General features: G+C 39.4%; 1 protein-coding gene across 4 annotated transcripts; it reads right to left on the bottom strand.

The window, feature by feature from the left end:
• Positions 1–3,708: 3,708 nt before the first annotated feature.
• BVES (blood vessel epicardial substance) lies at positions 3,709–24,927 on the bottom strand. Of its 4 annotated transcripts, XM_068184160.1 has the most exons (8): positions 24,671–24,927; positions 23,032–23,156; positions 17,100–17,287; positions 16,079–16,187; positions 13,937–14,104; positions 11,630–11,771; positions 6,484–6,587; positions 3,887–4,020 (listed from the first exon to the last, which is right to left on the bottom strand). In XM_068184160.1, exons 1-7 carry the CDS (start codon positions 24,891–24,893, stop codon positions 6,520–6,522), a joined length of 1,023 nt encoding a protein of 340 aa, XP_068040261.1. In that variant the 5' UTR covers positions 24,894–24,927; the 3' UTR covers positions 3,887–4,020; positions 6,484–6,519. The 4 variants fall into 4 exon arrangements, with proteins under 4 accessions (XP_068040260.1, XP_068040261.1, XP_068040263.1 ...); XM_068184159.1 differs by lacking the exon at positions 6,484–6,587 and having other exon boundaries at positions 3,709–4,020; XM_068184162.1 differs by lacking the exons at positions 3,887–4,020; positions 6,484–6,587 and adding an exon at positions 7,781–8,276.
• Positions 24,928–25,339: the final 412 nt, after the last annotated feature.

Here is a 25,339-nt window from a genome sequence, read left to right on the forward strand (position 1 = left end):
GTCATAATAACTTTATCAACTGAAAAGCATTTTGTTCTGTTAAATGGCCCACAAAGAGCCCATCAACTTTTGCAGTGTTGTTGAGCAAGTCCACATTGCTCTCCCTACTGAAAAAACAGTACAGAGACCATATTGCAATCAATACCAAGTGATCCCACAACTTTTGCTTTGTACTGCATCTCTGCGCTCTCTAATGACTTTCATATTATCATCAGCATGCTCTCAGGAAGTTTACATGTCAGGGCTAATTAACTAGCATGGTTTGTCTTCCCTTATTAATCCCCTAAGTACTGAAAACCCATTCCCCTTAGAGCAGGAGCAGCTGTGACCAACATGGCATCAGAGATGCAAAGCCAGCATTTTACTCAGAAGCACTTACTACAACATTTCTGAGAAAATAATTAAAGTAATTGTTGTTGTAATTCCAGTAATACGGTTAAAATTAAAGGTCTTCACAATTTCACTTCCCAAAACTCCATCCAAACGATTTGTGAATGTGTATGCGATAGCCTGTCATGCAAAATGTTGCTCTAAAAATTGCTGCCTTCCGTCTGCAGAGATACTTTCCAAGTCTGTACTTTTGCAATTAGGCTCTACCTAGATGCCAAAAATTTGCTGAAGAACAAAGCCCTTGCCTTTTAATTGTATCAGTATTACTATTTTTTTTAACCAAATCAATTTGATAGATCTTTGTTTTGCTTACTAATGCATACATCAAGTAAAGTAGCCTATTTTCCATAAGATTATAATTCTGTTGTCCTATTTTCTTAGAGGGTAATAGCATAGGAAAGAAAGAAGACATTAGTATTTGCATGCCAGTTCAACACATGATATTTTTTTTTAATTTAAATACATTTAACTTGTTTGTAAAATTATTCAAAACAAGGGTTATCTAAAATACATTCATATTATTGAAAGAGTTTTGGTTGTTGAATTAACCTTTTCTAAATTTGCCATTTACTGTAATGTCCATCACGGACTAGAACCAGAGAGCTGTTTTTCAGCCTGTAGAAACATCATGTGGATCATGGGTACCATGTTTCTTTATATTAATTAAGGTCTAGTGGTTCACCAGCTCTGCCACTACACATCTGACTTCCTGAGTGCTGGGCTACAGCTGATTTTCTGAATCCTCTTTAAATGCTCAAATTAATTTTTTCCAGCTTTTGCCAGTTCCTCTGAAGCAGATTTACCTCCTGGTGTAGGAGCACACAGGCTCCTCTGCATGAGAGTTGCAGCTCAGTCAGCTCCACATGAAGTTCATTCCACAAAATTTGAGACAAACAGTTCTTTGCTATGAGAATGGGACAGAGCCTTAACTGTATCTCTAAGACAATCCTTGATAGAGCTAATGGATATCTTTTACTTCGGTCTCCCTGACACACATGGTATTCAAGATGCATTTTTATATATACAAATTCATTGAAATCACAGAATTCTCAAAAAAAAAATTGAAGTACATTTAATTTTTTTCCCCACAGGCATTCTGGTTAGCAAAGCCAACAATCTGACAGTATAGTTCACATGGGCTACTTAGGTACAGTTATGATCAACAGAAGATGGTGTTCTTATTTAAAAACGTATGTTTTATGTTTGATTTACTAATTTAAATTAGTTATACCTTGAAATGAGTGAACCATGTGTTTACAGCACATCTTCTACTCCTCTGCACCAGCCATCCTTTAACTCTGAATGATTACATGATGCTTTCCTTTACCTTCTGCAACAGCAATGAAAAGGGACACCTTATTCAATACAGAAAATCAGTTTACAGTCTGTCTTAACTTCTGTTTTCTGAGAACAACTCTATTTGAAATAAAGGGACAGAAGCAGACAGACTCTGCAAGTTGTATTTATCAAGTAATCTTATTTCCTATTAATTTTACCCATTTATCAGGAATTTAAAAGTTTTCAGTTAAAAATTTTCAGGTAATAAAATGTATTCCTTTTGGTAAACTGACATAGTTCTTCATCATTATGTGCAGTGTTACTGCTGTAGCATCCTTAGCTTTGGTGATAACTTAGTTCATGCTCCCAGGCACCAGACAAGGGTTCACAGACCTGAGCCAGGGGTGTGCAGTGGGTGCCCAGAGCTCAGCTCCTGCAGGCCCTCTCTGATTATTAAGACAAATTCTATGATAATTCAGGAGATGCAGTCTCTCCAGGCACTGCATATTAATTGATTTGGTAACAAACACAAGAAATTATTCAGGTGGAGAAGGAGATGTAGGAGCTCCTATTTTTACTTTAGACACTCTGCATCTTCTTGTTATTGCTAAACTGCACAAGTTCTACTCCACCAGCTTCGTTTTCTTCTTTAAAGGAGTTTGAACTCTAGCAGAAGTTTGGGAAAATGACATGAGGGCAAAGACATTACTCTTTGTATCTCCTCAAAAGTAAAATAGTTCCCATTTCCTCTCTTACTCTCCCAGTAGCCAAGGGGCAACCTCAGAGATATGGCCTCTGTCCCTGAGACACTGACCTAAGGATGCTCTTAGACTATTCCATCGCCTCCACGAGGAGTCACTGTGCTGCCTTTTGCACGTGTGTGGTTTAAAGATATTTTGCATCTATTTGAGTATGTCTCAGCTCTGTGTGCCATTTATAATAATGCAAAACTGTCGGAAGCACGAGACACAATGATGCAATCTTACACACTAGATTTAAATTCCCAGAAGCAGGGATGCTGACAACACAGGTCAAACCTCCAAATGCTTAACGTGTGTCTTGATATTGCATGAAGTTTTCAGGAGGGAAGAAGTGGGTTGTATAACTTGGATGCAGGCTTATTCAAAGAAGCTCTGTCAGGAAAAATTTTAAAAATAATATGGAATTATATAAACAAAAAACTCCAGACTATGACACTTCTAATTGCTAGAGAGTTGTCACCAAACATCTATTATTCTATGTATCAGTTTTGTGCAATTCAATAAATGGAGGAGTAGCTATTTTCTGTTATACTTAGTTAAAATACACTATTTGTTTCCGTGATTTTCAAGAGTTGTCAAAGCTAACTAGTACAGCTACCATCTACACGTCTCCACATAGCACAGGCAGGACTGCTACAAGTGCCTCCTATAAAAGCTTCCCAGTGCCTCCCTTTATGAGACTGGGCTTTACTAAACTTACAGCTACCCAGTTTTGGGGTTTGAACAATTGAACAACGCAGAATTTCCTGTATCAAGTGTCATTTGTGTGCCTCTTTGGGGGAAGGTTAATTCAGAACAGCTCAGTCAGTCCATGGATAAGGCTAAGGAAAATCGTGAAGCTCAATATAATACAGTTACCTAAAGAAGAAAAAGTTAAGGTTGAAAAGGCAGCATTAAGTTTAAATCCTTGGCCAAGAAAAACTAAAATTGAAGTCATTATTACAATTGTGGAGTCAAGAGTGAGACTGGGAAGCACTGAAGGGAAATAGCTTAAAAAAAAAAAAATTGAGGCAGAAGACTGAGTGTGTTTTTCACATGAGACAGACACAACAATGATGGTTGATAACAAAAACATGGCTTTGGAAACAGTTTCAAAATCTCCCACTGAAAACGCTAAGACACAGGCTTCAAAGGAACACAGGTAAATAAAACTGGGGATATTCTCCACCAAGTAAATCTAGAAATTTCTGGCTAGTCAGCAACACAATACTAAATTTATAATGGCAAAAGTCAAAGTAGAAATAAAGCAACCAAAAAGAAGCAACAAAAAACCCGCAAAAGTTTTTATTTATTTTATTTAGAAGTAAAATAAAACATGATATTTTCATCTAGAAACCACTGGCATATGCTGCAGTAAATTCAAACATGGACAGGTGGGCTTTGCTTTCAGATTCCTCCCAAATTCAGCTCCTTCCTGTTGCACTGGAGCTTTGTGCAAGCTCTGATACACCTGAGGACACGACTGTTTAAGGCAGGCGCTGGAGTTCAAGCTTATCAGCAGACGGTGCTTCAAAGACATCATCTTCAACACTTTCTTCTATGGGCTTCATCTTTGCTGAAGTTCTCAGGTAAGGAGATGTGCGGCCTGGGCCTGTCACAGGTACAAAGGAATTACCAGTTAATTTAACAACATACACCTGCTACATAGACCTATTTGTGACAAAGTGGACACAGTCTGATGATCCTGCCCTAGCTGCTTCATAAGTGAAGTTTCTTTGTTATTCTAGACATGGAACAGCCACACTGCTACGAACCAGCAATGTCTGCTGCTAACCACAGACACAGCATTCTCCCCAAGTTCAATGCAAACCCCGACTGCACGGGGTGCCACCGCTTGTTCCTCCGAGATCATTTTCTCACCATTACACTCACCCACTGACTCATCTCCATTCAACTACAGCAACATGAGTGGCTGCCCCAAGTACAAAGGGTGTGTACATCTGCACACTGGCCTGGCTGCAGGGAAGGTTCCTCAGTGCACTGGGCAAACCGTGGATGGGCATATCATCAAAGCCACAACTTTAAAGCATAAACTCATAGAACATGCAGAGTTGGAAGGAACTCATCAGGCTCAAGTCCAGCTCCTGGCCCTGCACAGGACACCCCAAGAGTCACACCATGTGCCTGAATTGTCCAGATGCTTAGACACAACACTATTTAACTCTGCCAAGTGTGGTGCTGTGACCACTTCCCTGGGGAGCCTACCGAACCATGCCCTGGGTGAAGAGCATTATCTGAAAAACTGACCTAAATCTCCTCTGACATGTCTTCGTAAGTTTTATGCAGCATGATAATGTAAAACTTATACAAGATTTATATCCCCATAAACAACCACAGAGAAAACAAGATTTACGGGCAAAGGCCACATAACTTTCAACTGACAGTGATTTCACTGCCACAAAACTACCTTTTAGAAAGGCAGCAACTTGTCTGCCAGAGCAGAGCTCACCCACAGCTATCAGTGTCAAGACATAAAATGGAGTATTTGTGCAAGTTTCCACTGCAAATTACCTCTGTTGCAGTTAAATTTTCAGTATGAGGGTCAAACCAGAGAACTCCTTTGACATCAGCTGAACCATTCTGTTTTCCATTGTTTATTCTGAAATTGAATCTACACATGGACATGTATTTTTCTCAGTACCCTCTTGTAGACTTAGACCACTGCAACAGTATGAGGTTGCAAACAGCTAGTATATGATGACCAAAAACATTATGGAAATCTTTGAAACCCCATTTGAGAAGAAAACAACAAGAGATAAATGCCATGTTAACAGACTGTTTGCATACAAGCTAAAAATTTAAATATTCTTGAAAAAAATACTGATAGCTGTAACACACTCTTATTTTTAAAAAACATTTATCAGATATAAAGTGCTGTGTTAAGGAAGTCCACTTATGAGGAAAGACTCATTTTCACTGTATGTGTTACACACAGAGAACAATATACAGGCACAGGCAGCACCAGCAAGTTAGAATACGAATGCATTTTTAAGTCACATTCACAAAGACACTGTTTGGAATTGGCATTTCAGAACTTTTTATGTTAAAAATGTATTAGTATTTTCTTCTGAGATTCAAAAACTACTTAAACTGCCACAATACAGGGTTACTCAAGCACATTTTTAGATACTGAAATTATTAAACATTTCTTTCCACAAAGCTATGTTTTATGGCCTAAGGAAAGGATAACTAGATCAATTAATTGGCTTATGTGCCCCACCCAAAGTCTGTGGGTACATTTGGATATAAGTGGCTTTTCTGTGAGATACCCAAAGTTAAAATGATGCCTGAAAATGCTGAGTTACAATTCCAGCTTCTTTTTTAGATCTTTGTTTCAGTGTAGTTTATTGTAATTTTTAAAATGGTTTTCTTCTCTTTAAAACCACTTAATTCTCTCCAGAAAACAGAAGTAAGCAGTCATAAGTTTGTACAACAGGATCCAATAAAAAGTCTAATTCACTCAGCCTGTTTGTTTCAAAGACATGCTCTTATTTGCTCCAAACACAAAATTTTGTCTACTGATGCCATTATTGAGTGTTGGACAGATGTTCAAGTGACTGAATCAGACCTTCCTTTCACTACATTTTGTTACCCTTTCTTGAGGGCCTAAGCCAAAATACATATTAAAATTCCTGTGAAATCCAATCCTGCTTTTAACCACAAGCAGGGACCATATAATTTGATAATACCACTAAAAGCATTAACAAACCAAAACCTTTTTACATTCCTGCTCAGCTTAGAAGTTAAGAAACACAGATGCATAGACCAGCAAATCTGAGATATCTAAAACAAGTACCACAGAAAAAGACTGTATCTCTAATAAATACGTGAATGGCTGTCAAACAGAATTACAGAATAGAAACTAATACCAAAATATTATTTAAAGGACTGAAACTCAGGTGAAACTAGGCTTGTGATCAGGTTGAACTATTTTTGCTTAACTCAAATTTTGGAAAAAGACATACCTCTATTTCACTTTCTAATGAATTACATACAGATGGACCACGGATGTCAAGCACAAGTGTCACATGATAAACAAACCCCACTTTAATACCTTTTTGAGGATGCCTGCTGAGTTAATGTGATGTTATCAACAGAAAACATCATGCTGCAAACGACTCACTCCGTAAGCATTATAGAACTCTTGTTGGTTATTTCCTTAATATAAAAGCAAACAGTTAGTTGGGTTTCTTAATTAATTAAATTAAAAACATACTTTTATTAGTAATTGTAGTTTGGGACATTCTAATTAGTAATTTTAACCTTTATTACTAAATATTTTAAAAGGCAAAAGGATTAATATTAATTTCTTGAGAAAATGAGTCAAAGCTTATCATTTATAGCACTGAAAAAAGTGTAATTTTAAAAGATGGGATTATAAAAAATATAAACACTCATTTTTTCAAGAATATAGCAATTAGGAGAAGAAAACTTATTTGCATTATAGTGGTCAAAATTTATATTTGTAGTGGGAGGCTTTTGTCCACATAACAATCACCTAGCAATGACAAAAATAGTATTCCTGTAGAGTGCCCATACATGTAAGTTCCCTTCAATTCATTTTTTATTCTAATTTTTTTAAAAAAAGTTTGACATTTCCATATGTTTCTCACAAAATCTTTTGAGGATTTTGGGATGTGTTTGTTTGTTCTTAAGAAACAAATGTATGCCTGTAGAAGGAGGATCCAAGGAACAGCACTGGAACTATAAGCCTCAGCATGTGCCTTATATGAAATCTTAAAAAAAACAGACAAAAAATGCCCCAGCTGTTGCACTGAGAGGACCCAGCAGAAGATTTTTAAAACATAGCAGTGGCAAGGTAAATGGAAGGTTTTTTTTTTTCCACTTTTCCCTGTGATCTGAAAAAAAGTGCATACATGGCCAAAATCAACACTGAATATAGATCTTTAAGCAGAGCTCACCTTGGTAGCAACCCTATTTTTGCAATGACAGTACCCAGGAATAACTAACAAGCTATCTTGGCAAAAACAAAGGTTGAAGCATTACAGTTCAAGGAGATGAACAAACCTTCCACTGAAATCAGAAATTTCACAATCAAAATACAAGTAAGAAATAAATAACAATACTTCCCGAGTTGTGTGTTGCACTGGTATAGGGGCAATCCCTCTGCCTCTCCAAAAGTAAGGGAAAGCATTGGACTTGGGAGGCTGCTGCCTCAGCTGGGCAGAGGAAATTCAGAAAATAAGACACATAAACCCCTCTCTCTTGGGTAAAGCACACCCTGTATACCAAAAAAAAAGGTACACAAAGGAAAAGTACAACAGAGAAAAGTGTATTTATCAAGTATGTGCTAAGCACAAGTGCATCTTGGAGATTTATATAATTACAGCTGAACTTGTCATGCATTTCAAGTACTTTCTCCCAAAGCTGAAATACTGGTGCAAGAGTTTTGCTGTTAAGCCTGAAAGAGACATTTTAACTCTAACTAATTGCACAAACACAGTTTTACAATTTCTGAGTGTGCAAATTCACCCAAAGGCTCTTTTTGCAAAGGAGTGGCTTCAATTTCATGGAACTTTGCCGTGTGGAACAGGTGAAAAGCCACTCAAGGGTTTTAAGATCAGAGAACAGACCAACACAGAAGACTTCGTGGCAGGAATCTCTACAGGCTGCCTGATCAAGAAGAGCAAGTAGAAGAGAGCCTTCTTTCAACAGCTGGTTCACAGGCCTTGGTGCTCGTGGGGCATTTTAATCACTCTGGTATCTGGTGGAAAGGCAACAGGGCTGGGAGCAGGCAGTCCAGGAGATCTCTGGAATGTAGCCGACAATTCCTTTGCGCAAGTGATCGATGAGTCAACTAGGGAAGGCGCTCTGCTGGATCTGTCACTGATGAACAAGGAAGAACTCATCAGGGAGTGAAGGCTGCTGGTAATCTTGGCTGCCGTGTCCAGGAGCTGGTGGAGTTTAAGATACTGAGTGGTGTGCAAGACAAACAGAAGAATTACAACCTTACAGGACAGGGGACTGTGGCTTGCTCAGGGTTTTACTTGGCAGGAACTCATAGGACAAGGCCTGCAAAAGGACCTAAGGACAGATGGTTATCTTTGAGGACACCTTCCTCAAAATACAAGGACAGTCCATTCCAGTGCACAAAAAGCTGAGCAAGTATGGCAGAAGGCTGGCATAGATGAACAGGAAAGTTCTGACAGATCTCAAACACAAAGTTTAAGTGGGGATGAGCTCCTTGGAGGGAACACAGAACCATGGCCCAAGCATGTGGTGATGAAATGAGGGAAGCCAAACCTCACCTAGACCTGGATCTAGTGAAGAGCAACAAGAAAGGCATCTACAAATAAATCAGCAACAAAAGAAAGAGCAGGGTAACCGTGAGGCAAGAGTTCAGTGATGCACAGGACACAGGAACATGAAAAAGCCTGAGATATTCAAGAACTTTTTTGTTATGAGTTTTTTCTTTAGAGGTTTGTCCTGAGGCCTGCTAGGACTCTGCATCCAGTGGTAGAGACAGAGTGTGATGCTTGACTGACAGGAAACCCGGACTGAGTTAGGAACACCTCAAGTCCACAGGGTGAACACAAGATTGTGGAAGCACATGGGCTGCATCCAAGGGTGCCAAGCATTGGCTGATACAATTGCAAGGCCCACTCTGTCATCTTGGAAAGGTGATTGTAGTCAGGGGACACAAATGGAAATACCAACATCACATCCATTTTAATGAAGGGGAAGATGGAACACCCAAGCCTAGTAGTCTAAATTCATTTCCCAGGAAGATTATGGAACTTGTCTTCCTGGAAGCCATGTACAAGCACACAAGGGGTGGGAAGGTGACTGGGAAAGCCATCATGGATGCTGATTGCATCTGACCACTCTTTGGTGGTGAGATGACAGCCTTTGTGTATGAATGGAGTACAGTGGATGTTGTTTACATGGATGGTAGCACAGCCCTCCACAATCTGCCACTGAGTCTTTCCAGACAAATGGGAAACAGACTGGATAGATGGGCTACAGCTTCAATGGAAAATGTGCTGTACTGCCAAGTTCACAGGGTGGTCCACAGCAGTACAAAATCCAGCTGTCAGGTGGTTAGTTACCAGCAGTGTTCTCAAGGGCCAAGGCCTATAAAATTCAAGATATGAATGACCTGGTTGATGGGATGGAATGCACTACTGCCAAATTCACAGACAAGAGCCAGGTAGTGAGGGAAGCTGCTGACAGGCCAAAGGGTAGGGCAGTGAGTCTGGAGAAGCCATTGGAAAAAGAGAAAAGAACTGATAAAAACTACAAGTTCATGAAAGTTCATAAATCCTTAAACCGGGACATGACACACCTCCACAGCATTACAGCCTAGGCCCCAGCTGGTTGGAAAGCAGCCTTGCAGAAACAATCCTGGGCGTCCTGGTGGACACAAAATAGAACTTGAGTCAGCAGAGTGCCCCTGCAGTGAAGTGTGCCATCGACGTATTGGGCCACATTAGCAGCATATATTGAGCCACATAAGCAAGAGCACAGCCAGCAGGTCACTGAAAGAGATTAATCCCCTCAATTGTGAGACGGGATCTGGAGTGCTGCATCAGTATTGTGCCTCCCTGAACAAGAAAGACATGGACATAGTGGAGCAAGAGCAGTGGAGGTGCAACCCAAATGGCCAGAGGCTGGAGCAGTGATGGAAAGGCTGCAGCAGCTGGGTGTGTTCAGCCTTAGGAACAGAAGGCTCCCAGGGGATCTGACTCTTGTCTTTGGCTACCTAATGGAAGGCAACACAGAAGAGAGAGCCAGACTCTTCTCAGAGGCATGCACTAAAGAAAGAAGGAAAACCAGCAGGAGTTGCAATAGGGAAAATTTTTCATCGTGAAGGTGGTAAAGTCCCTGGAGCAGGTTGCCCAGGGAGGCTGGAAAATCTTCCAGCTTGGAAATATTCAATGCTTGGTTGGACATGGCCCTGCTCTAGCTGATATTGCTTTGGACATGAAGCTGGACCTGATAATGTAGAGAGGTCTCTTACTACCTCAACTACCTCTGAATGTCCTTGCAGGGAATGGAGGAGAAAAATAAAACAATGCTGGAATTTTCATCAAACTATATCTCAGGTGTCACCCTTGATCTTCTATTAGAGTGAAGCACTAGTAGGGCTTTTTCTTTCATCTATCTGGGCATGCAGACTACACCAATGTTAAGGAGTAAAATCAGATAGGCCCTCCAGGTCTGAAGGTGTTACTGGATGAGAACTGTGAGGAACACAACGGAAAACAGATAATTAAACAGAAAGATGCAAATATTTGGAAATATTTCCTCTTCTTAGCAGAGAATTTAACTATAATAAGTAACATATAACAAATAACAATAACAGTGTTTTTTTTTTTCCTCATATATTTGAATTCTAATCACTAAAAAAGAATATTTCAAAAATCAAAAGAAGTAATCCTATACGATCCTTTTAAATGCTGTTAAACTAACAGCTTATGCCAAATGCAAAAATTGAGCATCCTCTGGGGCTTTTTTATTGAAACACTGCTTTCAGAATTCAGGCTAATGTTGACCTTTAGATTCAGATGATCTAAAAACAAATGACAGCAAAAGCCTAGAAAGAATAATTTAGAATGTTTCCATAGAGGAATAAATTAAAAGAATAGAAGTAAAAAGGTCAGACATGGTTTCTTCTTTCACTTTATCTGTTCTCTACTACTCCTGTCATACAAAGCACAGCAGAGGAGACCCTGACAGGATACTTGGTGACTTTCCAGGTGACATCAAAATATCGGTTGTATACCACATTCCTCCAGACCCTGCCAATACAAACTATCTCAGGAGGAAAAGTAGGACACCAGGTTGCTGAGGGAAAATGTTTTGTTCGGGTTTTTAGTTTCTACAAGCACCAGTGACGGACCAAAGGACAAACTACTGTGACCGGCACTGTATCTTCAGTTTTGCCCCATTACTATAAACATTCCATATTATGCCTAAACATAAACATTATGCCAAAGATTATTACTACACATGTTTGGGTGTTTTGCCAGTATGTACATGAGGTATCTGCATTTAAAACACAAACTCTCATGCATCTAATGACTGCCCTATAGTTAAGTCCCTTCATTTTGGCCAATACAGCAGCACCCAAAAAGCTACAGTCTGCTCCCAGAGAGGCCAACAGGAGCTCTGCAGTGGTCTCTAATGGTCAACCTGAGCTGTGTTCAAAACTGGCACAAACTCTTCTGAGCACTCACGAAGAGAGGATGCAGAGGAAGTCCCACGAAGAAACATCTGCAAGCCATCCTCGCTGTCACTGGTGCTGGCCATGCTGTTCCTCATCTGCATCACGGAGAGCTGAGAGCAAAGGCTGGGCTGCCGGTCAATCTTCTTTGAAGCCTAAAAAATAAAAAATGAATACTTAAGAAAAGACATCAAGCAAATTAAAATAAAAATGGAAAATTACTACTTCCCTTTTAATAGATGCTCTGGTCTCAGCCATGATTATACCAGAAAATTGTTATAGGAGAAGATTCTAGGCAGTGTAAATCAATTTAAATGACAATAGAAAATGACAGTAATATACTGGAATTGGAACATTGACAAGTATGAAACTGCACATTAATTATTCAATCTCAAATTGCTTTTGTACTGAAATTTCCATGTATTTTCTTACAGAAGCTTGGGGCTTATTATCTGGTAATTCATTATTTAAATATGATGCTCTGCAATTAAATGTAGTCTTTATGATGAGGCTGGTCCTCCTTGCTAAACAAAACAGCATGCTACACACAGAAGCAATTTATACCTTAACAGAAGCAAGTTCATTTTCCTGGCTTTTCATTTCATCATGTTAGAAAAGTGGCAAATATCATTCCTTCCCAGTAGATGACCATTTGGCTCTTGATTCTACTGCAGACTAAGTGCATCAGGTGAACATTATCCTCTCCCTGTCAATCGGTCTGAGGAGCTTCCATTTTGCTTTGAGTAGCCTTCCTGAGAAGCCTTTATACTATAACATTTATATAAAGCCATACATTGTACCTTGTAAGGTACTACTGCAAGTCAGAATGCTATTTTAGCTGTATGTGAAAGGTAGCAATCAATGACAAAACTATAATGGATAACTCCATTTCACCAAACTTTACAAGTCAGGAACTAGTATCCTATTTCACACAGAAAGGAATGACTATTTTCCCAACACTAGTGAAAGTCTCCTTAGGTAGGAGAAAATCACAAGTTTCCTTACAAAATAAATTATACTTTAATAAAATATAATATACTTTAAAAAATAAATATACTTGTAAAATAAACATACTTTAAAATATAAATATACTTATTTTAATAAATATATTTTTCTGTTTTCCAACAAAAAATTATTGGGTAGTTTTACCTTATTACCATATTGAATATGAATAATCAATACTCAATTTATTTCCGTAGTCCCCTATGTACAGAAGTTAACCCAAACATTTTTTGATGAGATTGACACCAATTTAAAGACATCAAAGACATCAAAGTTTTAAAGACATCAAATATAATGTTTATACTTGAAAATGAAGCTTGTGAGAGGTAATATGTACATAGAGCACTGACAATGGGAAAATTAAGAATTTATTTAACAGTTCTCATGTCAAGTTATGCAGGAAGAGCTCATGCAACAGGATTTTTATTTTAGGAAGAATAAAAAGATACTACAAATTTCCCAAATGCTCATTCAATTTTTAAAACATACATTTTTAAAACTTACCAGCTATGTAATAAACCAGCTACTATAATCTTAAATTTATGTGACTATTGCAACAACAAACAAGGACTCAGTACAAACTGAAGTTAGTGTGCAGATGTTAAGTCAAAAGAGAGGCAAAATTTGTTGAATTTTTTAATTGTTCAAACTTTTGATAAGGAATAAGTAAGGAGACAAAATGAAACTAAAGCAAGATAGTTCATATATCCATGAGTACACCCAGACCACTTAATGCTTTATATATTTATAAATATATAAATTATATTTTAATTATATTCATTTATATTTTATATGTATTTTCTGATTCCTTCCACTAATTGCATCATATCAACGTTTGCTTTTTTTTTTTTTTTTTTGCACTTGCAACCCTCAAAGACATGTTGAAATTATTCTTCCTAGCAATCAGTACTACATAATAGTTTGCCTTCAGTAAGAAATTTTTTTAAAGAAAAAAACTCTGAAGCTTCTTTTTACCAAGGCACTAACTTGTTAGTGAGAAAGGATATCCAGGGAGAAGCACCTTTTTAGCTACTGGCCATCATGTCTAATAGTTAGGCAGAAATATTTCCACAAGCTGATCAGTTCTGAATCTCAGTTACTCATCTTTCTTGTACGTTACTGTACTAGCTTTAACAAATGTTGCTTCTGACAGAAATGTTGCACTGACTCACACCTTGGCACTAAAACGCCACAAGTGTGCATTCATTAGCTGATGGCAGCAGGTTAAAATAAGGTGCTTTAAGAGCATTCAAAACTGAAGTAAAAACACATTTGTATGTAGGATGAAAATTCCCAAACAAAACTTGAAGTTGCTTACCTTGTCATTTAAGGTTGGGTCATTCAATGAATAAAGTTTATTTGTAATATCTTTGCCAATAAGGTACTTAAAGATCTCATAAAGAAATGGCTCAGACTCCAGAAAGTAAGTCAGCCGTTCCCTGGACCAGCACAGGAACTTGCAGTTATCATCTGCAATAATGGTGACCTGAAAGAAAATAAAACGCTCAGAATAAGTACATTTAAAAATGTTTTAAGATGAGCACACTTAAACATGCTTTAGAAGAAGTGATACCATTTTATTTGTGATTCCAGTTAAAATAACTCTTAAAGCCATAAAGCTTGTTGGTATCCCTTTGTTATGAATGTGATATTTACAAATGTAAGAATTCTCAGCAATATATTATCATTGTATTTTTAATTGATATGTGTAGCCAGTTTGTTTTACAGAAAACCTGGGGGACAATAACAGGGGAAAATATGTCATGAGTTCCCAAACCATAAAAGCATTTATGTAAGAGGAAATTTATATATTAAGTCAGTCCTATAGTGATGACAAGCATTTGCAGTAGGCCCATATGTAGCTTGGTTTTATTTTACATCACTGTCACCAAATAGGAGCAACTGGTATCACCTAAAGGTCTCCATCAAAGAGTTTTAGTTTTTAGATTAAAAAAAATATTTCCATCTTCCTCTCATAACTGTCAGCCCTGCTGATCCCACAAGTACAACCTTGTAGCAGTTGAGCCAAGGCTCTGTTTGCTCAGTTATTGATAAGCCAATTATGGGTAGTCACAGGGGATCTCTCATCTCATGGGAGGATGGACTTGCCAGGTTTCATCCCCCTGTGCCAGCAGAGGGCAATGCCACACCAAAACCCACACTGGTCATACCCAGGGGCCAGTTTTGCAAGGGGAAGTCAGGCATCTATGAATAAATCAAAATCAGGTGCTCTCTGCTTTTACAAGATAACATTACATCCCGAAAAAAAAATTAAAAATCTATTAAGTCCTAGAAGCAATGAAATACTGTCATATATCCATGGATTTTTAACCTCACGGACTGTAATATATACAGCCTGTGGGCACAGGCTGAGGAAGTATTCTCCAGCATTGCCAGCAGATGGGGTCCTTAAGACCGGATCTGTGTGCTCTTGCAAGGCTGCTGGTATTCACAGGGCAGTAACAAGCAGAACCCACGAACGAAGGATGTACACTGCTCCAGATTACAATAACTTCTAAGGCAGGCAGAAGCTGAGGCATGACCCTTCTCCCCTGGGAGGGACCGATTCCTATCCAGCTGCTTCCAAGAGAAAGGGGCTGTGCCAAGAGGGCAGCCGGGCTGTGGGAGGCCTCGCAGCGCATCTGGACAAGTCTCTCCCCCTGGCGCCAAGGCCAGCGTTTGACTGGAACATATGGCATCAATCACTGATTTTAGAGTCTGCACTGCTCTGCCTCCCTCCCCTTCTGCCACGGTATCAGTGTGGATGTAACAGTCAGTCACAGTCTGGTCATTATTATACACACCTAGCTAAGGAACATCAAGCAAGAGGTAGCAAAACAGCCATTTCTATGGGAAAAAAAAACACCCTTCTCTAAAAGTATTCCACCTCCCCAAACTATAATAAAATATATTTAATATACCAGTATAGTTACACTGCTAGAGAAATATGCCCTTATTGTTCCCCATATGAATATTTTTATTCAAAATACTGAGATAATTTTCAGCTTATGTTTCTTTAACAAATTGTAAAATGACAGAAGTATTAATACACTTTTATAAATACCAACTTCTAATTACCAGTGCCAGAACTTCTAGACTTTCATTATTACAGTAGCTCTTTTTCCCTTTTTATTGAACCAGTCATGAGACCTGTTCATATCATCTTTTTCCATCAAAACTGCCTCTTAAATTACTTGTCCTGAACAATCTCTTAACACAAAAACTTGGAAACAGTAAAAGAGAACAAAATAGCAAAAGCCAGACTGCTCAATACACACCTACAATAATACTGTTTTGCAGCATTTAAAAATTATTCTTGATATGGTCCATCTTCAAACACCTATACTAGAATGATAGCAAAATTATGCAAGTCAAACAGTTCACTGTTGATCAAATTTATACTCTATTTTTTTAATGGTCTCACCAGCTCATGTTCAGTGACATTTAAAACAAAATGTACCTGGAATTTCTCACCCCGGTTCATCTGCGTCGACCGGAATTCAGGAGAATCTATAAAGGCACAGGGGTAAATATTATGCAGAAAATGCCCTCGATAAGACACCTTCATTCTGGAAATAAAAATGTATGAAACAATATTTTAAAATCATGGAGGCTGATTAATTTAATCAAAAATTGGGTAGGACTACTGACAATGGTAAAGCAGTAGGTAACAGGAATAAATACATTCATCTTCTGGAACATCACTCCCAGAGCTACCCTGTTTTCTGCCTAACTGATTCCAAGCAGAACAGGCTGCCAGACAAATAGAGAATTGATGAACGTGGCATGTATCCACAAAACATTGTTATTCAATATGAGAAAGGTCATGTTACACAGCCAGACCAGAATCAGGCTTCCCTTAGGTAAGTAGCTTTGTGGTAGTGAGTAAGAAAAGCAATGAAGCCTGACATTGCTGTTGCTGTCAACAGAAACTGGTTAAAATATTGGCCAGAATTTAGCATGAGTTTCAAGATTACAGCTTGGCCTTGGCATATACTTTACCCTTTCTCACCTGGATTCTGTCTGCCTCTGGGCAGTGCACCTGCCCCGCTCTGCTGCATGTTCAGGTGCAATGAATCAATTCCAAAGGCCTGCTGTTTTAAAGCCTACTGGAGAGATACTTTTTCCCTTATGTACCACGTTTTTTAACCTCAAAACCTGAGAATGGACTGAGGGGAAAACCAGGATATCTAAGGCTCAAACAAATCTCTTGCTTATTTTGCAAGACACTGCCTTTGGTATTACACAAATAAAATTCCCACTAAAATCCATGCAGCTGCACATGTAAGAGGATACACAATATGTTCCCAGTAAGAGATATCACTGTCACCTGAAAATGATGTCACAAAATAGACTGTAAGTATAGACTATTTGACTAGAGACCATAACACACTACAAACAATTGCAAACTCAATTATTTTCTAATTTATTCAGCCATGACACAAAGCATATGACTGTCCCCAAGCTTTTATAGAACCTACTTCCCCTTCAGCAGGATGCTTAGCCTATCATCAACTGATGTTTTATCTTCTGCTGCATAGGCTTGACCTGTCTTCAAAGTCTGAATGTTGCAGAATTGTCCAGTTAGTCTTTGGAAGAGCTCTGGAGGCACATGGAGAGGTTCAAACATTCTCTTGTAGAGGCTGCTAAGCTCCTTCTCTATCTTGATCTAGATTGGAAAAACAAGAGACATCAATAAACACAGAGGCATTAGTTAAAAACGGGTAAAACTGCACACATGCTTTAGCTTGAGGGACATCTTTGGCTTCAGTATGCTTAAGGAAGGAAAGAAGTGGTAAATGTGTGATGTCTATACACAAACACTGCCTATGATAGGGTGACCAAAACCTTATCTAAAATTAGCCAGGATGGCACACTGGTGCTTTAGAGTGCTGTTCCATCCAAGTGGCACATTAAATCACATACAAGGAGCCCTCTGAGATGTCTGTTGATGCAGTAGTGAATAGGAAGGACTTGGGCAAGAATTATGCAGAGAAAAAAAAAAAAGAGGTTGTCTTTCACACTACATGCACACATCACTGTGGCTATCCCTCAGGCTCTCCTGGGAGCCCCTCTCAACCCTGAGCTTCTTGGCTTACTTGCAGTAGGAAAGCAAGTCCTGAAAAACAAACCAATTATATTGAAACCACATGTGATGAGGGAGGGAAAAAAAAAACCCCAAAAACATTGCCATCTGAACATCCCACATCTAAGAGCCCACCCAAACTCAGGCAGCAGCAATGAGGGAAAGGATTTTGGCTGAAATCCTAAGCCTGGAAGTCTTCCCTGAATGAAGGAAGCAGGGGATGAGACAATATTACAGCCTTCCTGAAAGCAGAGGCAGCCTGAATAAAGCCTGCATATTTGCCATGAGGAAGATAAATTAGAACAGTAAGCATCAGATAATGAAAAAAATATATGCATAGAAGAGAGAATAAGGAAAAACAACCAAGAAAGAATGGCAGAAAAGAAGAGAAAGAGCTAAGTTTCTGACTCATGTTCAACTCTTCCCCCAGGACCTGCAGGTCCTTTTCTACAAAGCTGCTTTCCAGCTGGTCAGTCCATGGCATGTGCTGATGCATGGTTTATTCCTCCCCTGGTGTAGTACTCCACACTTTCTGTTGAACTCCACGGGGTTCCTGTTGGTCCATTTCTCCATCCTGCTGAGAACCCTCAGGATGGTTTCCCAACCTTCTGGCCTATCAGCCACTCCTCACAGTTTAGTGTCATCAGGGCTTACATATGCCCCACCACCCAGACCATGAATGAAGATGTCAAACAGCACTGGGACTAGCACTGGCCCCAGGGTTACACACCACACACTAACATATGTGTAGTGCACAGCTCCAACTGGACTTCTTACCTCTGATTACGTGCCATTCAGCCAGATTTCAATCCATCTCACTGTGTCCTCATCCAGGCCACACTTCAACAGATTCTCTATCAGGATTTTATACAAGACACTGGTGAAAACCCTACCAAAATTAAGGTTGAGGATATTAACCATTCTCAGCTATCTGGCCAGTCATTTAATTGTGGAAGGTTATCATAGAATGGCTTGGGCTGGAAGGGACCTTAAAGATCATCCAGTCCCAACCCCTCTGCCATGGGCAGGGACATCCTCCATGAGACCAGGTAGCATCAGATCTTCAACCTAACCTTGAACGCTTCTAGGGATTGCACACGTACAGTTTCTCTGGGCAATCTGTTCCAGTGCCTCACCCCCCTCACAGTAAAGAATTCCTTCCTAATATTTAATCTAAACTTACTCTCAATTTGAAACCATTCCCTCCTGTCCTGTTACTACATGCCCACATAAAATGTCCCTCTCCATCCTTCCTTATAATTTTCCTTCCAGTACTGGAAGGCCACAATCTGGCCACCTCAAAGCCTTTTCTCTTCCAGGCTGAACAACCCCAATTCTCCCAGCCTTTCCTCATAGAAAACTTCTACCTCTGTGCTCAGGACCTCAAGCACTCCAGGTGGGATCTCATCAGAGCAGTCACTTCCCTTACCCTGCTGGCCACACTGCTTTTGATGCAGCTCAGGATGCAACCGGGTTTCTGTGGCTGTGAGTGCATATTGCCAGGTCAAGTCCAGCCTCTCATCCACACCCAAGCCCTTCTCTGTTGGGCTGCTCTCAATCTGTCCATCCCTCAGTCTGTGTTGATACTAGGGGAAGTCCCAACCAGGTGCAGCACCTTGCACTTGGTCATGTTACATTTAATGAGATTTTCACTGGCCCACTTCTCAAGCTTTTCCAAGTCCCTCTGGATGGTGTCCCGTCCTTCAGGTGTGTCAAACAACTCAGCTTGGTGCCATCTGTAAACTTGTTGAGGGTGCACTCAATCCCTCTGTCTATGTCATTAATGAAGACAGTAAATAGCACTGGTCCCAGTACAGACCCAAACAGGACATCACTTATTGCTGATGTCCATCAGGACTCTGAACCTTTGACTATTACCCTCTGGAGGTGATCATTCAATCAGTTTCTTTTTCATCTACTATCAGGCTGGTTAAGCAGGACTTCCCCTTGGGTAAATCCTTGCTGACCACTCCTGATTACATTCTTGTGCTTCATGTGCATAGAAATGTTTTCCAGGACTATCTATTCCTTCTTTTCAGAGATCGCGTTGAGGCTGACCAGGCTGCAGGTCCCTGGGTTCTCCTTCTTGCCCTTTTTGAGGAAAGGAGTGGCATTTGCTTCCTCTGTTCCTCACTCACTTTTCTCAGTCACCACCATTATTTCCAAGATTATCAGGAATGGCCTTGCAGCGACATCCGCTCTTGTGGCTGAGTGACATCAGGGCTCGTGGACTTATTATGTCCAGTGCATCATGTGACCTAAAGTTACACTGGTTTCACACCGAATCACCTACTAGTTAAATATTCCACAAGCAACTACACTCATATGAAATCCAGGTTTTGAATTTCCTATATGTTCCTCATGCCACAGTCATTAATCCCTCAGAGGACATCTACACAGACAAAACAAGGATTAAAAACAAACACACAACAGAATTTGTATTATGTTAAGGGTTGTCCTGAGCTGTTTGATTTCAAAATATGTTCCATATACCCACAAAGCTAGATGACTGTTTTACCATCATGTTCTCCAGGAACTTCCATTTTAAAAGCTGTACCAATTTAATTTGCACCTCTTTTTACACATGACCACTGCAAATTAAAGAAATACATTTCCATCTGAAAAAGCAATTTACGTAGCTCCCAAGACTCCTGAATCCAAAACCAGGCACACAGCCATGAGGGCAAATTTTGGCCCTGGAGTGTTAATCCAATCCCTTAACTGGCACATGGTTCATGTTTCATGATCTTCCTCTAGTGTGTAATACTTTGAGGGAAAAGCAGGTGTAGCCACTTTCTTAAAGACCGATCAGATTGCAGGCTGTAGCTGTGCTTTAGATGGGCTCCCTTATAACAGACCATTCCCCCTTCCCAAGCACAGCTGACTGCTCCTCCAGTCATGCTTGTGGGTCATATTCCAAACAAGCCATATGGGTAGGTGTAATGTTTTCTTCAGCAGGGGTTGAAAAATTCTGGGATGCTGCCAGAACTCCGAGTCAGAATGATTAGACTCAGCTTCCACTCCGACTAAAAAAGCCAAATTTGTAAAGCTCCAAGGAATCAAAACCACTGAAATAATCTTCTGGTGAGAAAAGAAACTCGCTGTGATTTTTGCATGCTCCATTTAATAAAATAAATATTTAACAACTGAACATATCAATTATTCATTTTGTAATATGACTAACTTGTAATTACTCTGCCATTCCTTTCTTTCCTTGGAAAGATCTTTTGTGAGAATTACCAAAACTGATCGAGATGAGCAATACAGCTCATAGCTGCAGGGAGAAAATCTCATTCAAAAATTAGTTCCTAAGAGTTTTAATTTTTTTTCCCCCTAGTCTTTGTCCTCCTGTAGGAAAAACATTTAGAACAGCCTTGGTGTGCATAACAAACATGTTAGACAGCTAAAAAGACATTCATGACTATCAGGCATCACTTCAAGTATGCTTGTTGATCATAGTTTGCAGCAAAGATTCATACTTTTTTAAATAATTACTGAAAATATTATGTATTACAGCAATTAAAATAATATAATATTTTCCATGCAATGTTCATAAACACTGTTAATTTTTCAATGGAAAGAAGACTATTGAAATTAAGCATTAATATGCAAAGAAACAGTACTACCTGGCTAGTCTATCAGATCTAATTTTTGGCTAAGCTTTTAAGTTGCTCAGGTCACACAGCACAGCTGATGGTAATCTTTGGGTGAATCTGTGTTCCATATTGGAGGAACACTGCTGTAGGTAGAACCTCTTCCTTTCTTAACACATGTACTCAATTTATCAACTTCTTGTAGACAGATGCAATTATACCTTTAGCCTCCTTTTATATGCTGTGGTTGCCTGCCAGAGTGTGAGCAGTGCAGAGTTTATGGGAATGCCAATCACCTTGGTCCTGCTGTGGTTACCCTGACACTGGGTAAAGGCTACAGAAAGAGAAAGCAAAGACAAAGGCAGGTGCTCCAGGCCTCCCCCTCTTAGATGCAATTTTTTACCAACCTTGGTGACTCAGTTTATCAGTCAAATTTCATATTCTCACAAAATTCCTTCTTTTTGTATCCACCCACAGAGTACTTCAATCACTTCTACCACTTAACCTAACTCCTACAAATAATTCTGCTAACAAATTTACTAGAGGATTTAGTGAAAATAGCTGCCTCTTCAATAGGTTGAAATCTATACCATAATGCACAAAGCACCCCAATCTATGCCAACACAGCTTTTAGTAGACAACTGTAATTACAAAAGAATGTATTTCCTTCATTCAGTATTGATTTACACGTTATAGGGTGATTGATTTTTTCTTTTTTACTCAAGCCCAAACCAGCACATCATCCTCCCAAGATGCTTTTTCACTCACCAATAACCCTTTATTTAGATTTTTGGAAAGGGCTGGACAGGTACAAACTCAAGGACCATTACCTATGTTTAAGGATGCTACAATTCCCTTTTAAAATACAGGTAAGATGAAAGGCTTGGTTTCCTAGGGAAATGGGTTTCTAGCAGCTGAGCATTCCTGCCTCTTGCAGTAATTTCTGACTTTGGTGGCCATTCCTGTCCCATCTGACAGAAGATTACAAGCTTCAAGATTAAAAAGGCTTAATTGGTGGGGGGTTGAAGGGCAGGAGAACATGTTAATTTGGCTGAGGGAAAAGACTGCAAATGAGTTCACCCCATAGCAGAAACCAGAGCACCTGCATGGGATATTTAACTGTGGACACCCACAGAGTAGGCAGAGCCTGACCTCACTGGCTCTCCCTTACCACAAGTGCTATTTTGTGTGTGTGCTGGACAGCATGGCCATGGCTACCTAGCAGAAATACAATGCAGTTTTATCAATTGAATAGGCTGAAAAAATAGCATTAGTAATTAAATTTAGTAACTAAAGAGGAAGTTATCCTTTAAGTAGCAAGATGACCCTTCAAGAGCAATTTGAACTAGAAATATTTACTACACACCTACAGTTGTCTAGAAACAGATCAGTCTAGTTAGTTTTAAGCTACTTCCTAGGCAAGACAGAAGTCAAGCTTCATGCTGCCTTGCCAGCTAATTTCTTAGCTGCTTTCTTGCACAGGCAGTGTTGAATTGGTGAAGAGTTTTTTTTGGTTGTTTTTTTTTTTTTTTTTTTTTTTTTTTTTTTTTTTTTTTTTTTGGTACAAGTTGCTGCACACTTTCAGAGTGTGTCCAGAGTGTGATTTTGGGCCAAACACAAAAGTGTTTTGCTGAAAATGTGTACTAATCCATTGGTTTGCCCAGAAAACATGGGCAAAACCTCCTTTACTTGCATCTTACTCGAGTGCTTGTGAAATTTAGCTGTTATACATACCGGTCTTCTTTTATACACCAGGTATATGAAATGCAGGAGGTTGACAACCAAAAACACAGAATTCCAGATCATTATATCCAAGGCACAACGATATAGTGTAGCCCAAATGATGAATAATGCACATCCTGTAAAAAATTAGAAAAAGAGGAGTAAGTTAAATTTCACTAAATAATAAACACTCCTAGAAAACCATCAAGAATGTGTCCACTGAGTAGAATTAGACTGAAAAGTAATATATTCTACAAACTTTAATACAGTTAAGCTCTCTGGATGAAGGCATGCAACAACAGCTAATCACTGCAATGCTGCAAACAGGCACTGAGGACAGGTTGGCAGACTGCAGCCCTATTACATGGGACTGCAATACTGAAATCAGAGTAATTCAGATCAGGATGGGGCAAGCAGAAAGGTGCAGTCCATGATGATTTGTTACTGAAATGAAGTAGAAAAGGTATGGGGGAAAATGAGGCAGCTCACAAAAATTTGTGTTGCATTAATTAGACAAAAAAAGGCCTAGAAATTAACGTTCACATCTAATTAGCAAGGAAGAGTTGCATAAAAACTTCCTAACATCATATGCAGATATTTTTGAAAATTAAAAGAAGCTATTATTGCTGATGTGACAAGGTCACATCGGGAACCTGAATTCTCCTGTGTAACATTAAAGACAAAATTTCCAAATGCTTAATCTTTTTTTAGTTGCCTTACTTTGAATAATGACACTTGCTTTAAAAGACAAGGCATTGTGTATGAATAGGAGTCCATTTTCAGCCTACAAAGACAATATTTATCAAATGATAGATTATGTATTACTGAGTGTCTCCCAGATAACTGTGAGCCTATCATCCAACAGAGATGGCTGGAGACATCATAGTTATATTTTCCCTTAAGCTTCCTTCAAAGACAAAAAGGAGACAGTGTTAAATGAGTGCTCTTACCCCCTTCTCCCAGAAGATGACATTGACTTAATGAACTCAGTACTGTCTAGTCTGTCTGGGTTGTTAACTGATGAGGCAGAACTTACATATGGATTAGAAAAACCAAAATATAGTGACTCTTGATCTGCTTATTAGTTAGACTGCAAGGCACGGGAGGTCTGGATGTATTGAAGAGCAGCAATATTGCAGAGCAGCACAGGTGGGAGAGGGTCAAAGCAAAGGGAACGGGTCCCTAGGAACCAGGCCTCATTACTTGTTCTGCCCACTGAGTAAATCTGCTCCCTGCTGCAACCTCAGCTTGCAAAGCTCTGATTCCCTGTCTGCTCATACAAGACCTACAGATCAAAATGGCAGGCTCAGCAAGTGCAGAGCTCCTCTTGCTTTTAAAGCCAAGATAAAAAGTCTTGCATTGCTCAGACCCTTGGTCACCAGTGCAGTGTGCAGTGTGTCTGACATCTTCATAGGTTTGAAATTGCAAATTGCAGTTGTAGGAAGTTGTAAGAGCCAAGGGTTATATAATCTTTCTAGAAAAGGTATATCAAGGTCAAAACAGATCCAGTCTTAGACCAAAACTACCTTCATCAGAGCACAATGGCCATTAACAGAGGCAGTAATTTCACCATAAGCTGCAGGGACCAGCTCCATAATGGTCAAACCCAGCCATTTGTGTCACATTTCTGTCTCCAGAATAATTCTCCTACCTATGGTGAGCAGGGCTCGCAGAAGAATCATATGAAGATTCAAAGTAGTTGGAATAACCAGTCCAACTGCAAAGCAAATGTTTGCCACGTGGAAAACAAGATGATGAATCTCTTTCCAGTTTTCACATGCAGTCTCATTGAGAGGATCAAGGGTGGAATTTTTAAAGTCTGGAACAAAACCTAGTGGAGTAACAGTGAGTGGGCTCATTGCTGTAGTATTCATCTTGGAGACTCCTGCAAGGAGAGGAAAACAATTCACTATGCATTAAACTGAAACACAGTAGACAAACATATGGGTTTTAGGGTTATTTTCTCTCTTCCCAAGACATACTTTCCATTATCATTAATGAAAAAAAAGCTTTAAAAGGGTAAGCTAGGTCTACAGATCCATAGTACTTTCCTATCTCTTTCACCTAAATCATAGCTACCAAAACAGAGAGGCTGCTAAGTCTGCTGCCAGGCTTTTGGGGAAATCATTTGGTCTGCACAGTTTGAACAAGCTTGCAAGACTCCTGTCTGTGTGTGGGACTACTGGAGAAATTGAGACAGCTAAAGACTATTTCTAATCTAAATATACATGAGATGTTTTTGTTGTTGTAATAATAAATATAGCATATATACCTTTTGCCTCAGTTAAATGGAAAAAATTTGTCTGTGGGCAAATCCCAA

The sequence above is a fragment of the Anomalospiza imberbis genome, chromosome 3 (assembly GCF_031753505.1).
Source record: "Anomalospiza imberbis isolate Cuckoo-Finch-1a 21T00152 chromosome 3, ASM3175350v1, whole genome shotgun sequence".
NCBI classification, from domain to species: domain Eukaryota; kingdom Metazoa; phylum Chordata; class Aves; order Passeriformes; family Viduidae; genus Anomalospiza; species Anomalospiza imberbis.

Bases quoted from the DNA above. Each gene is read 5' to 3' on its own strand.
- BVES (XM_068184159.1), bottom strand. From the start codon at position 24,893: ATGAATACTACAGCAATGAGCCCACTCACTGTTACTCCACTAGGTTTT. The intron at 17,288-23,031 runs GTATGTATAACA...TTTCCAATCTAG, and splicing joins TGGTGTATAAAAGAAGACCG to ATCAAGATAGAGAAGGAGCT. The intron at 14,105-16,078 runs GTACATTTTGTT...ATTTTCTTTCAG, and splicing joins ACCGGGGTGAGAAATTCCAG to GTCACCATTATTGCAGATGA.